Source organism: Branchiostoma belcheri, unplaced genomic scaffold, assembly GCF_001625305.1.
Source record: "Branchiostoma belcheri isolate BF01 breed outbred unplaced genomic scaffold, Haploidv18h27 scaffold2, whole genome shotgun sequence".
In the NCBI taxonomy this organism is placed as follows: domain Eukaryota; kingdom Metazoa; phylum Chordata; class Leptocardii; order Amphioxiformes; family Branchiostomatidae; genus Branchiostoma; species Branchiostoma belcheri.
In genome coordinates this window covers 5,385,747-5,400,770 of record NW_017803490.1, presented here as the reverse complement: position 1 = coordinate 5,400,770, position 15,024 = coordinate 5,385,747, and the positions used below count along the sequence as shown (strand labels likewise).

General features: G+C 39.2%; 1 protein-coding gene across 1 annotated transcript; it reads left to right on the top strand.

Annotated features, from left to right (window-relative positions):
* Window positions 1-3,821: 3,821 nt before the first annotated feature.
* On the top strand, window positions 3,822-14,817 carry LOC109468680. The gene is made up of 3 exons (XM_019766994.1): window positions 3,822-4,074; window positions 13,642-13,865; window positions 14,223-14,817. The coding sequence occupies exons 1-3, from the start codon at window positions 3,981-3,983 to the stop codon at window positions 14,319-14,321; spliced, it is 417 nt and encodes a 138-aa protein (XP_019622553.1). The 5' UTR covers window positions 3,822-3,980; the 3' UTR covers window positions 14,322-14,817.
* The last annotated feature ends 207 nt before the right edge of the window (window positions 14,818-15,024 follow it).

Genomic DNA, 15,024 nt, shown 5'->3' with positions numbered 1-15,024 from the left:
ACGTTACAAAATGTCATATATCTACCTTTAAATTCGACGTATCATCCCCTTAGCAAAATATCTGACAGAAAACTGTCAAAATAAATGACTATGTTACCGGATTTGAAAGACAGTCGGTAATTCAAAATGACATTAGCCATTTACGTCTCTCCTACGCTATGTTCTCTGAACTTGTTAATCCTTATGACATAAGGACTAAATTTATGACGTTTGTAAAAGTTTTAGACATTGTCCCAATGGTAGATATTATATGCAGTCCAGCCTTCTAGAATCAAGATTTCTGACGGATACGTAAAAATAGATCTATAAATCTATGCATTATGAGTGCTATAAATAATATAGATCACGTATTCGTGTCTACTTAGCTTTCTGAGCAGAGGTTTGGGTCTTGTCTTATTTTTGGCGTGTTTTTAGGCTTTTTATCTGGCTTTCTTTTTTGCCCCCCCCCAAAAAAACCGGCGTAAACAAACTATACCACAGCAACAAAGGACGCCCGATTTAAAAAAAAGCATAAAAACATGCCACAATAAGACAAAAACCGCAAATACCTCCGCTTAGAGAGTATTCTTGGCTAGAGTTTATGAACTCGGACAAAAAAACCCAGTGATTTTAAGATTTCTAACTTTGTTTCAAAGCTCTCATAACAAGATTTTCATGTACTCGTATTATATGGTATGATTTATTCTTACGTTGCATGTTCATATTTCTTTCCTACTCATCAGTTTGAGTAAGGCATTGGTACAATCCTAATATAATTTCAACCTCCGCTTTTTTTAACGTGATTGTGTTTGGCAATTTTCTGGCGAGTAGGTAAATAACATGTTTAAAGTTTTAATCTCGTCAAAAATGATTTGGATATCTTTTATGTATATATGTCATGATTCATTCTTACGTTGATGTTCATATTTATTTATTTCATACTCATTAGCTAGAGTAAGGCATTGGTAAAATCCCGACTTATAATTTCAACCTCCGATTTTTGAACGTGATTATACTTTCCTGGTTACTTTGTAATTTCCTGGTGAGTAGGAACGTACTAGTAACATGTTCAAAGTTTTAATCTCGTCAAAAAATGATTTGGATGTTGTTCACGCCCTCCTCCATCAAATTAAAGATTTTCCGGGCGCGCTATCACCAGAAAACCTCTTAATTACGGTGTAATTATTGGCACAGCCCGATAATTATGACATGCAGCCCTGGGGGAGGGGGGCTTTTTACAGGCGATAGGAAACGGGGAACGACTGATACAGCAACTGGGGACTCTGGGTACGAGATTTATCAGAACAATATTAATTTCGACGGGACGACTTTGCTAACTTCAGACGTTTACATACCATGTGCAAGGCATCTAAAGCCTTGGGAAAATGTTGTGTTTCCTGTATTTTAGGGTCGGTAAGGAGGGATAATCTTTCTTTTCTTTTTTTTATTAGACTTTGGCGATCTCAAGTGGTCCAACTCATACGATGCAGTTTAACAAAGAGAACTTGCAGGACACTTATATTCTCAATTACAATGTTGGGAAACCGATTGTACAATGTTTAATCGTTTAGGTGACAGATTATAGAACTAGAAAAGGTCGATCATCTTGAAAAATTGAAAAAAAAGTAGTTGTTACGGTAAAAAAAACGGTCAAATTTCTAAACCTTGGCCTTTTTCCGTGATTAGGCCATGTTGATTTGATTATATGGATGACATCCGCGCGCGCATGAATTTTCGGCCGTTTCCAAAAAAAAAAAGTTTTCAACCATACTGTAAATCGTACAAAACAGTTGCAAATGAGCAAAAATATACCATAAGTTACAAAAAAAATTAATAAAAACTATACCAATGTCGTAGAATGCCAAAATCAAACGAAAAAAGACGAAATTGTAAAGAAATGAACTTGAAGACTAGATTATTCGCCAAACCATATTCTGTGCCATTTGCTCAACCCTCATGACCACGTAGATTTCATAATGAAAACAACTTTTTTTTTTTGCAAAACTTTTTTTTTATTCGCACGCGCGCATCAGTTTTGGGGCTCCCGGAGGATGTCATCCATATAATCAAATCAACATGGCCTTATAAAAATCTCTGAAAAGTTGTGAAAGTGAACAAATTCATTAAGAGTACTGAGATCACTACTTACAAGCGCTCATTTGTCACTGTCGTCTGCAATCTGTCAGTCTCAGAACAACATGGCGCCTTCCTGCCGAGATGACGTCACAGCCTCATTATTTATGCATATTATCGAGTGCCCGGATGTTGAGCTAATAATCAGGCCAATAAAGAATCTGTCCGTAATAAAGTACAAGGCCACCTCAGCAGGCTAGGTTCGGGCAACTGATTACAAAAAAGTAGTAAGAGAAAACCTGGAAGAATAAGCTGAATGACAGAAAAATAGTACTGAAAAAGCTTTCCATTGAGTAGAAATCATTATTAGGTACCAGCCACCGAAGCTGGTGTGTTACGCCGAAAGGCGGTTATATCGGTTATACAGATACAGACAGAGATCATTTTGGTTACATATCACTGTGTTTAGTATGTTATTTGTCAGTCATCTTTAGTTATTTATAGCACGACATGCCGAAAATGACTTCTAATGACGAAGGCGCACGTAGAAAAATGCAGTAAAGCTGCCTGTAGCGAACAAGCCATGTACATACTAGTGAAACGACCTGTTTTGCTGAATGTCTATGACAAATAAAGTTTATTCATCAAGCAAGCATCTTTGCCTTACAGTATACTATGGAATAGGGTTTACAAACATGACCAGAGAACTGACTTTGAAATCCAGTTTTGCCGCTCTAAAATTGCATTGGACAAATCCCAAAGTCCCAAAGATGCTACACAATGCCAATGACCTATAGTACTAGTAGCAATGCCAGCACTGTACAAGATTAGAACCTACTACCAATGCTTTTCGACATTTGATCATTTTGAACAGGCTTTATCTGACAGCAACTAGGGGAGATGAACACCTCTACTAATGCCTAGCAAGTTCAATATGTGTGCATATTTAGTGAGCCCCATTAAGGTTCTATCATTTATCGCAGCAGATAATCTAATAAAGATGACAGCTTCCTTTTATCATGTCGCCTTGCAATCATGTCTTCTCGGGTTTAATCATGTTAATAATGGTTAGTGCCAGAAGGCGACGGGAAACATTTATTCCTACACGGCTTTTAATTCCGTAACGTTAACATGTGAACATCTGTCTAGCGTGGACTTCAGTTTCGTGGAAGAATGTCAACTGTCAATGCATGATACAGCAACGTTGTATAGAGAATAGGAATACGTACTCGGATACAGTACAAAAGGATGATTTCTAGATGATATCACCCGGAAAATTTTGCAAAATGAACGTTCTGAAATGGCATTTCCTGCGTTTTTGAGAGGTTTTCAAAGACGAAATCAGAGATAACTGTTTCACACAATTCATGTTGATTCGATTAGAAATTAGTAATCTGATACCGTACAAAAAAGATGCCCTGATCCTAGATAATATGTTCTTGTAATGTGTTACAAACTTTTGGTCTTAATATTTCTTCATGATCAAACTAAGCGGTTGTTTATGTATGTGATTACGTTCTTGTAATGTATTGCAAACTTTTGGTCTTAATATTTCTTCATGATCATATTAAGGATTTTTAATCTTCGCACAACATAGCTCTCCTGTGGACAGTCTAATATTCCGTTATTATGATAAATAGATTACATTCCTTTCCGGAGGAAGTATAACAGTCGCTCACGTCATTAGTGTGTGACGTAACAGTGACGTCCTGTCCGATGGCTCCTCCCACAAATTCTGCGAGGGGCGTGGCCAAAAAACGTCAAAGGCTAAAGCCGCGTAGGCGGACAACGGTATATCCGAATAGGAGTTTTACAAACGAGTTGCAAACTTCGAGCCAACTCGATCATAGACTCGTGATCAGTGAGGATAAAAGGTGGTGTTTGGAGAGAGCACTGCTCACAAACTAAGCAGGATCCGGCGGTCGAGAATGAAGTCTTTGTGGTGCGTAGCGTTCCTTCTATCCGTAGCGGGCCTGCTAGCCCCATCCAGGGCCGACAAGGGGCAAGAGCACTGGCAATACGGTGGGTGGAATCCTTTCCAATATTTTCCTTGTATGTAACACTACGATGGTTTCTCTGAATGTTTGCAATATGTTTTAGTGATGAAAAATGTTCAAACCTTTGCTAATTATTTTAGTTAATTGGGTGGCAATGTCATTCACTACAAATACGATCAGATGGAAAAAAATGTTGCATGGCAGGATCTTGCTTCGAATATATATGTGAATGTATGACCACGTATAGTCAATAGTCAACTAAATGCCTATTTGGTTAATGTAAAGAGATTGTGTAGACAGGATACATTTCCTGGCTACATTGCAGGGCTAAGGGTCGTTACATTCTACGTATTATCTCTACTTGATATTTTCCACGTTTGCTACTTATAAGTGTCTGCTATTGAGCTGCAATTTTGTATTAGCATCTTTTTGCCGTGTCACAGAACGTTGTTTAGTAGATAAAAATAAGCAATCGTCAACACAACAAAATTTCGCTTCTCATTGAGAAGCCATTTTCTAAGAATTCAGTCTTGCTCAATGTATGTCATGTCCCATTAGAATAGCTTTCAATCTAACGTAACTTCTTTAATGTTTTCCTAACTATCCAGTTTGCTTGACAATCAGACAACCAAACGTTTGCTTGTATCGTTTCCTCTTGAATCGTTTTCGCATTCCTTGTGACCTAGCGCAGGCTAACTAAAACACAACAATCCCAAAACGTATAGCCGCTGCACTCCTAACGAAGAGAATATGTTCTCATGCATTCTAAAATACGGAAATTGCTTTGCTGCTCCTTTGGGTCACATTTTGCAGTTCTTAGGGCCTCTCTGGGATGAAAATAACGCACTGGCGCACACCAGTCTCCACAGCACGTTTTAGCAAGTACTTAACCGGTAATCCTGGCATAAGTGGCTTGACACAACAGAAACGTCCGTGTCCACTTCGGTGTCAATCATCCGCAAATGTGTCATTATCTCATTTTCCCTCCGCGAATTGGGTCACGTTTAACATAACATCAATATGTTTTGTTAGACGTATTTCTCCATGTCCGAAGAATCAGGATCTGTGATTGGCACATACAATTTATACAATAGAAAACCATAAAAAAAGCTCATCTTTGCTTTTGGTGATCGATTCGTAGATGTATGGACCTTGTTTAACGAACACAACAAGTCTTTCATCATCCAAAATATAATTTCATCTTTACTGCAAAAGAGTATAATAGCTTCTGAATATTATTAAAGGAATATTTCCTTTGGTGCCATCTATGCATCCAGACTGGCTAATTATCTTTATTGCCGTGCTATTGGCGCCATGTGCTCTGGCTGAGGGCATAGTGTCCGGCTATATAACGGCCAGTTGGAGACCTTTATGTGTCCCACGCTAAAAAGCTCGGGGCAGTCTTCAATCTTACGACAAGGACATGACAAAGATAGCAAAACCAACTCAAGTAAAGCTAAGCTTTAAAGTTTTTTTATTATTATATGTTTTATTGCATTTCACATGACATAGATACACATAAACACAAGACGAAAAGACACAGAAAAACATAATCAACGGATCCAGGGAAAGACAAGTACAGCGGTGTGACATGTAGAAATTACATAAAGCTGAATATAAAGCTTTAAAGTTCATCTTTGTTGGCAGAATGCATTCTCCAGCAGACTCTATTCACCAGCACAAAAGTAAAAGTTTCATTCACTTAAATCGTTGACCAAAGAACACAAATCTTTGTCAAAGAATGAGTTCACTTTTCATGACTCTCCATGACTCTCCATGATGAACTACTACAGAACAGCTAAAGTGTGCTGTTCAAGTTTGCTGTCTTGACAGCTCATGAGGGCGGTACTAACGACGCCACAAAGGACAGCACAGGATACAGCAAAGGCGGTCTCAATTAGCCAAAGTTATAAGTCCTAAAATCAGCCGAAAGGTTTAATTGTGCTGTCCAAGTTTGCTGTCTTGACAGCTCATGTGGCCGGTACTAACGACGCCACAGACAAAGGACAGCACAGGATGCGGCAGTGGCGGTCTCAATTAGCCCAAGTTATCAGTCCTGAAGATCAGCCAAAAAGCTTTGCGACGCGGAATGACAGCTACGTGCGCTGTCCAAGTTTGCTGTCTTGACAGCTCATGTGACCGGTACTAACGATGCCACAGACGAAGGACAGCACAGGATGCGGCAGTGACGGTCTCAATTAGCCCAGGTTATCAGTCCTGAAGATCAGCCAAAAAGCTTGTTGACGCGGAACGACGGTTACGTGGCCCGGCATCTCGTACGTGAAGACCTGAAATGTCATGGGGCGACGTCCCCAGAGTACTGCCCTTAATGGAACGGGCTGTCTGATGCGATGGGTGTCAGTCCATCTGAAAATTGCCACTGACGATCTCTGCGCAATACGTTTTACGCCTGCCGACATCCTCCAATAAAACCATGCTGATGCTTTTTATATCACGCCCGTCACGAATGTAAAAAAAAGGTCCCGTTCCACTCTGTGCAGAGCATAGGGATGGTGCCCATCTCCATTTCTGTAGCCCTTGGGCCACATAATTGTGCAAGTACTACAGCAGGGGGCTAGTCCGCTTGTAGTGTTGTGTGTTCGACCTTCCCATACTCTTTCTCATAGATGCTCAGTGCTACTACGCAGAGAAAGCAGTATGTACAAATTTTAAAGTCTTTGGCATGACCCGACCGGGGTTTGAACTCACGACCTCCCGGTTGCAAAGCGAGCACTCTTCCCGATTGAGCTATTTCAACGATTGTAAACTCCAGGCAAACTGTTGTAGCCTGTAAACCACTCCTTTTCATTAGTCGTTGAACACCGCTGAGCTACTCCGCGGTATACAGAAGCATCAGCCGTTTAACGCTATCAACGTTCCATTTGCCGGAGTGATAAAACCGCACAGGATATACCCCGGACCAATAAAAAGTACATTTAGGAAGTCTATTATAATCTCGTAACCATTAACGCTATGGTATCTACGGCATACTGGCAGTAAGTCTTTGATTTAACAGTATTTGTAGTTGTTTCATAGGTGATCTTGCAAAACAGCTAGAAATAAAGAGAATAGTAATTCATTGTCACGATCTTCAGTGGGACTACATAAACATTGCGGCTAGAATTCTTTGCCAACGTTTTAATAAGTGTTAAAGTCTAGGTGTTACCTCTATTAAAGTGTAGTATAGGAAAGTGTGCATATGTTTTTGCCTGTATGAATTTTAGCTTTAGACCATATGCATTTCAAGAACATCACATAACGAGTGTGATGATTCATAATGTTTTTAAATTTTACCCAAATGTTGCTTTCAGTCGAGATGTGTATTAATTTAACCCTGGGATCATCAAATATATAAAAAAACATAATCTTATCCATATTTTCTTAACGTGCAAGTCTATGACCAGAGCTCTTTAGGCCCCCTAAGAAAAGTAATGTTGTTACATGAATTTTGTCATAATTGTGGTCATACATCTTTTGCAATGAAAGCTACCCTCTAGTCCTCGAGCTAATGCTGATTATATTATTGACACTCGCGGGGATGCAAATATAAAAGTATCAATGAAATATTGCCGCAATATTTTTGGTAATCGTTTCTAGCTACGGACCACTAGTGAAGCATATTCGCAGCATCTGCTAATTACATTTTGCAATATGCTACATTCTTTGATTTAAGGTCTAGAATAAGTACAGATGCCACATCATTTTATAGTGTTTGTTATTAACCGTATGTACGTGTAACTCATATAATCAGCTTGTATGTCCTTGGGCATTACGAACTTGGACGAACTTTAAAAAAGACACCCAATGCAATTTTAGGACGACAAAACAAGAAACATTCTGGATTAGGAAATCTGATAATGACATTCACAGCCATTTTAGCACATTTACAAAAAAACGAACATTATTATACAAACGTCGTGCATTACAGAGCAAAGATTATTTCTTTTTACATACGTTCTAAATGCTTTTAACTCTTTCCCTCTCCATTAGGTAAAGAATGGTTTAAGGCAATTCATGACAACAGGACATCTCCCATTAGATTTACCACCTAATATCTCAACTCATTAAACAGCTAGTGGCACTAAACAAATGGGAAGCTGTCAAATTAATTGATTAACCTCTCTTGTTGCTTATGTGTCAAGGTACATTCCCATGCATCTGTCTAGATAAATTGTTTCAACACGATATACTAAAGAGCCACAGCAAATACATTTTATGGATGACATCCTCCGCAGACTCCACATCTAATGCGATAGGGCGAAAAGAAAACAAGGCGGGACAAAAAACAAACAAGATTCCTAAATTTTCAAAATCAATTCCAAAGGAAGATTCATAGAGCACACAATGGGTACCTGAAATGTAGAAACTAATGGCCAAATAGGGAGTATGAAGTACATGTTGCACTTGTGAAGCGTAACGGTAGTGTGTTCGACTCGGAACCAAGCGGTCCCAGGTTCGAACCCTGCCATGCTACCGATGTTGTGCCCTTGGGAAAGGGACACTTTCCTCACTTAGCTCAGGTTAAAATGAGTGTACTGTCCTTTGTGTTGGTGGTAGCATAAAAATAAGTTGCAAAAACTTGAGTGTGCCGTCACCACGTCTTGTGATTACATGTTGGAATATAAAAATGCTGCAGTGCAGAGTAGAAGTGAGTTGATGGAACTGTTTCAGTTGCCACCTACACACGCATCACTGCTAGGTTCACGCTTCCCATGATTGCCGCTACATGTATGTGTCAAACACGGAGGCGTTTGACGACTAGTTTTATTAAAGACGTAAGAATCATGATGACCTGACCATTAGAAAAAGGGGACCTTCGCTGAAAAGGGGTGATTTTGGGTCATGGAAAGCCATTAGCCGCGGCCTTTTCCTTCTTCGTTTGTCATATCATGTCCTCATGACAGGAAATGCAGCATACTTCACTGTCAAGTCAATCCTTTGTGGTGAACCCTCTCCCGCACACAGCTTTTCCTACAGCTATTTATCTTTATTTCCTGGTCCGTGGATGTCGTTATCACCAATCGTTTACTAAAGCCTGGATGTACAAGATAGGAAATTGCCAACTTCTGCAACAAAAGGTCTTCCGCCGTTCACTTATAATTTCTTTCTCACCATGACCTTTTTCGTAAAGAGCACACACGTCTACCATGCTGAGTGGAGCTTGTTATGTTCTGAGGCTTCGTCTCTGGAGCTCTGACCCTGTTATCACCTTACGGTATACACCATGTGCAGATTGTGGAGTAATTGGCCACATTTATTCCAGAAAGGCTTTTCACATTTGTACGCGGCGTGTTTCATGATCTTGTGATGATCCCTCGTTCTACCAACGAGCTTTTTAGTAAACTTTTACCGAGAACTTTGAAAGCCTCTTGCCATTATATGGGATAAAACGATACAGGCATCAAAGCAAAATATTATACCCTTGTTGTCTCTTGTTTCAAGGTGCAGCGTACGTGATCCGTTTGAGAGATTTCATCAAGTATTTGAAGAGGAAATACAAAATTTATCATTTCAAAAACCATCTGGTAACACCGAGATACCTCAACAGTAGGCCTCACGTATTGGAGATGTGAGTCGTTGACCAGACCGAAAAGGTCATCTTTTTTTAAAAAGCTTAACCTTAACCTCAAATAAGCAATATCATGGGATTTAGCTAGATATACTTGTCTGGAATCTTCATTATTCTTCGACCAACCTTGTAATAAAGTTTTACCCGTGAGAAATAAGATCTGATCTGGTAAGAGGTAAGACATGTGTATTAAGTCAATGATATGTCAAAGAACAACGTTTTTCCAGCTATGATGAACTTATGTTTTCTATTCAATCTGTTCGGTTGGCCCAAAGCCACGTCTATGTCTACCCAATAATAATTGAAAAGGCTGTATATTTAAGGGCTAGCCCGAGAGTCTAAAGATGCTGATTGCTACAACAGATAATGTAAAGTAACTTGTAGACTAGATATAAGTTGGAGTAACAAGTAATCCTAGGGACAGACATGAGTGTTTTTGTGCAATTTGTAAAAATCAGTAAAACAGTAATGCATAGTGTAGTCTGCTATCATATGGATGCTTTATGGATATGCTAGGCGTAAAAGGTATATACAAAGCACGTATAAGCGAGTCCACAACCTGGACCAGATCACTGCATCTTTCTCAAAAAGACACTAAACGTTATATGATGCATTGCTCTGACCGTCGTTGTAATGTATGTGGTAATCTCTACCATTTTTATGTTACAGGTCATTCATGCTTGCTAAAAGTCATGAGAATTTTGTGCATTTATTATACAGGTCATAGGAAGGTTAGTCAAAAGTGACTGTCAGTGTCCGAGAGTTAGGTATAAGTGCAGGGTTTACAGTATCCATGAGAAGCCCAACGAAAAATGCGGTTTTGATTTCAGTACTAAAATGAATTTGCACTACAATATAATAAAGTTTCTGTGCATGTTATGAGATTCTTACAGGAAGCTAAAGGATTCTTCCTGTAAGAAGCTTTAGCTTTAGTTTTTTGAAAGTCCCTAAAAGCTAATTGTCTGTACCTAGAATAAGTTTCTCAAACCAAGATTAAATCAGAACGAAAAATAAGCCTCTTGAAGCTAGAATAATGTTCTTGTACAATAATTAATTTTTTTCCAGCATTAAAAATTGGAATGGGTTTCTTGATATATGTTTCATATCATGGAAAACCATTCTTTCTTCAAGAAAAGATTTCTTATACGAAGATTAAGGTTCTTGCAGCTGGAAAACCTATAACTGCATGCATGTTTGTGCCTCTTTGTTAATCCATCCACGGTAAAAGATCCGTAACAAACAGCTAGCTACAATCGTACATATGTTGTCACCATCATGGTGCTTCTAGCGATCCTCTGTGATCAATGTTGACATATCAATGTTAACATCGTATCGATCCATGCTCTAAATTGCCCCAATTTCAAATCGACTAATGGACTGATTCAAGCCTCCAGTCTAGAATAAGTGGATAAAATAGAACTCATCAAAGATGGGCAATTTGAAGAGTTTAGGGTGTTTCTTCGTTGAGTGGACCAGTAAGGGTATGTCACGTTAATTGTTTCCCATTAAGACTTCTTGATGTTCATAAAATTACCCCAATTTCAAATCGAATAGTGGACAGATTCAAGCCTCCAGTTTAAAATAAGTGAATAAAATGAAAATCACCAAAGATAGCCAATTTGTGGAAGTGTTTTTGGTGTTTCTTCGTTGAGTGAGTCAGCGAGGTTACCTTTTAGTCACATCTGTTTCCCATTGAAACTTCTTGATGTGCCTCAAATTGCAACTCGAATAATGGTCTGATTCAACAGTCTAAAATAATTGGATAAAAGAAAAAAATCATCAAAGATAGCCAATTTGTGGATGAGTTTTGGATATTTCTTCGTCGAGTGAACCAGTAACAAGTTACGTTTGTTTCCCATTGAGACTTTTTGATGTGCCTAAAGTTACTTCAATTGCAAACCGAATATAATGGACTGCTTACGGTCTAAAGTAAGTGGATGTATCATCACAAATCATCAAAGATAGCCAATTTTGTTTGAAGAGTTTGACTCGTCGTTAAGTGAACCAGTGAGGTTACCTTTTATGTGAGGTCACATTTCTTTCCCATTGAAACTTTTGTGATGTACATAATGATTGGGATTGAATGGCATTTTTGTTCTGACTTATTCAATACAGGTGAAGAAAGTAAAACGCGCACGGACACCAAGTCTTATTACCTTCGCCAAGAAGGTTATGTTTTCAGAGGCGTTCGTGTGTGTGTGCGTCTGTAAACATCATTTGGCGAAGGTATGAGATCGGGGAACTCTAGTATTTTCAATGCCAATGTTAGAAAATGTTTCATCACTCAGTTGCTAGCTATATAGGAGCAGGATCATGGAGCTAGGAAAGGTCGATCAGCTAAAAAAAATTATGTCCCTTCCAGGGGTCCACACAAAAAAGGGTAGGGTCGGTAGCTTTTTCTAAGGTCGGTCAGGAAACACAACATTTTTTCCTGGGCCTAAAAAATTGACGCACACTCTATATTGTGCTGACCAGTCAGTTATAGGATATTGAATTTATAGATTTAAACCCTCGTATCTCTACTTTCTGGACGTCGCCTGAAGAAGCATTCATCTCTATTTATATCTTGTGTCTGCATCTGTGCAGCCGATGTAACCGCCCTTAGGCGTAAACTCACACTTTAGTTCACAGGCACGCGGCGCGGCAGCAGTTGTGCGGAACAATCGCGACCTGTCACACCTACCCTTTGCACATATAGCTTCAAGCGTTGTAAAGAACTATCTAGTCTGTGTGCACGTGCCTCTACTGCACTTGGTGGCAAGGAGTCCCACTCTTATTGATTGGTGTAAGGCCACACCAAGTAAATTTTAAGGATGACGTCCTTTGGAGACCCTAAATCTAATGCTAGAGGGCGAAAAAAAACAAGAAGGGCCCTAAAAAACAAGCTGCCTAGATTAGAAATATACTAAGAAACGACAAATGTTAAGACACAAATTGAATGAGGTGACACAGTGTAACAAGCAAGAAGTCTTTTATTCGTCGTCAAAACAGCAATAAATCAGGTGGAACAGCAGATGTCGTCCTGTCCTGTTTCTTTCATCACATTTGTGCAGGCCTGCAGAAACAAAGCATAAAATTGCGGCACTGTCTTCACTCTTTGGTCATAGTTACAGGAAGCGGAATTTCTTTTTTTTTTTTCTAGGAACAGGCCAAAATCAATGCGCGCGCGGACGTCATCCATAAAATTTACTTGGTGTGGCCTAAGGAAAAAAACAAGTCAACAAAGACCTCCCCACCTTTTGGGATCTGCTGACATGACAAGATTTATCAGTCCATGTCAATACACTACTTTAGGGGGTCCCTAAGGTATCTGAACAGAACGTATCTGTGAGACTTAAGTTTTCAATGTTAGCCTTACACACAGCATACAAAAGCCTATTTATAGCTTGCTTCTAATGCTAAGGATGTACGTTAAGACGCAAATGTCTTACTGTAAGAAAGGAAGTCCTAAGACAGTGCCAATTAGACTCTGTGTAGGCGTTAAAGGGCTTAGCAAGTATCTGTATAATCTCTTGATAAGCTAAAACAGTTGTAGTGGATCGATGTACAAATGTTGCTTGTAAAATGTGTGCTTTATCTGGTCTACACATGTGGTTGTGTATCGATTAAACAGTTTGTAGTTCGTTATGGCAATAGTGATAATCATTGCAAAGGAAGCATCTGTATGTGAAAACGTTTACCAATGTTTATGTTTATGTTTAGAATAAAAACAGGAAGATGATATTAAGCTCAAAGATATAGGTTTAAAAGAACATATCCAGATTATGAATATAATCTAGTTTGAGCACAACGAAATTTATGTTGTGTACTAAACACACCAAAACATATAATTCCTGTATAGAGTTGTGTGGAAACTAAAAAAATAAAAGCCATGCAAAAACATTTCATTGAATCTCACCCACTGTATTTAAAGTCTGCTTTAGAAAACGGGCTCGGCAAGCAGTAGAAACCACCCTTGCGACGTTTATAGGAACTGCACCTGGTAAATACATCTATTAACTCTCACTATTCCCTCACCCATAGGCCATTGGTACGGAAAGAGGGACCCTTCTAACCTCAACAACGCACAGATTGATGACGTACTACGCACTTCACCCGAACTACAACAGCTCATCAGCAAGTTGCTGGAGTTGAACCGCAGGCCCAAGTCGTCATCACAGATGTACACAAAATATGATGACGACTACCCTGACGGTGATGACGTGTCCGACACCACAAAGTCCGGGCCGCCATCTTGGAAAAGAGTGGTATGTGCCTGATTGTTGTTTTTTTCGCCAAAACACTCTAACTGCGTAAAGATGTTCCTAGAAATCTTATTTACTTATTTGTTTGTTCATCTTGGGAACAGGTGGGTAGTCTTTAAACTGGTTTAGGTTGGAGCCCACAAAAAATACAAATAATAAATTACAAATAATAACATAAATCAAAGTACTGTTAACATAGGTGGGTAAATCAAATTGGTGGTCATTTCAAAGGAATATATTCGGTAACTCATAACAACATAGATAGTAATTACATAAAATAATAGAAGTAAATTAATTAGAAACCCCCAAAAAACACTTATCGATATTACTTACCGTGTATTTTGTGCTACGTGTCGGCAGGCAGACGAAATGGCGAGAGACGGCTGGCTACTGAGGGGCCATCCATCCATGAGGAAGAAAAGAGCTGCGGAGAGGGATCCAATATGGCGTCCATGGTGACGTCACAAGGTCACGCCCTGGGTCACTCGTATCTCCGGTTGTCGAATGTGTGTCTGGTTGTTTAATGATAAATTTCCGGTCAGAAATGTCTGGTTTTGAGGCAAGAAGTTGAGTCGTGTAGCTGAACACAATAACACTGTTCAGACCGACCATATGCCAAGGGTGACAAAACATCAAAGACTATTTTGTCTAATATGTTGCACTATAAAATCGGAATTCAGATTGTGTCCTAAAATGTCCTAAAATATGTGCAGGTTGAAAGATGTAAAATACCTTTGTGCGTTAACGAGCTTAAAAAACGCTGCATTCAAAACAGAAACAGAAGAATGATACTTGGAAAATATATTCATGTTTGAAATCTTGTGACCTTTTGGAAGGTCACTGTGATATATGTTATGGCAAAAACTTGTGTTTCGCATGCGTTCATTATATGAGAAACCGGAAAAATAAAATCACTGTTTCATCGTTGAACATTAAATGTGCTGCTCACTCGGTATTCTTGCTTTGTCGTTGTAGATTCTGTGTTTGTTCGTTCGTGCTATGTCTGATTCCCGGGTAGTGGTTGTTGCGGACTTCGCGTTTTGGACGGTCTAGTTCAAGTCGAAGCGTCCTCTACCGGCACGTAAAAGAACAGCAATGCCAAATCACTTTCAGTCTTCACATCGCTGTGCTCAATGTCCTTCGGATTAAAGCCCTTTTATAA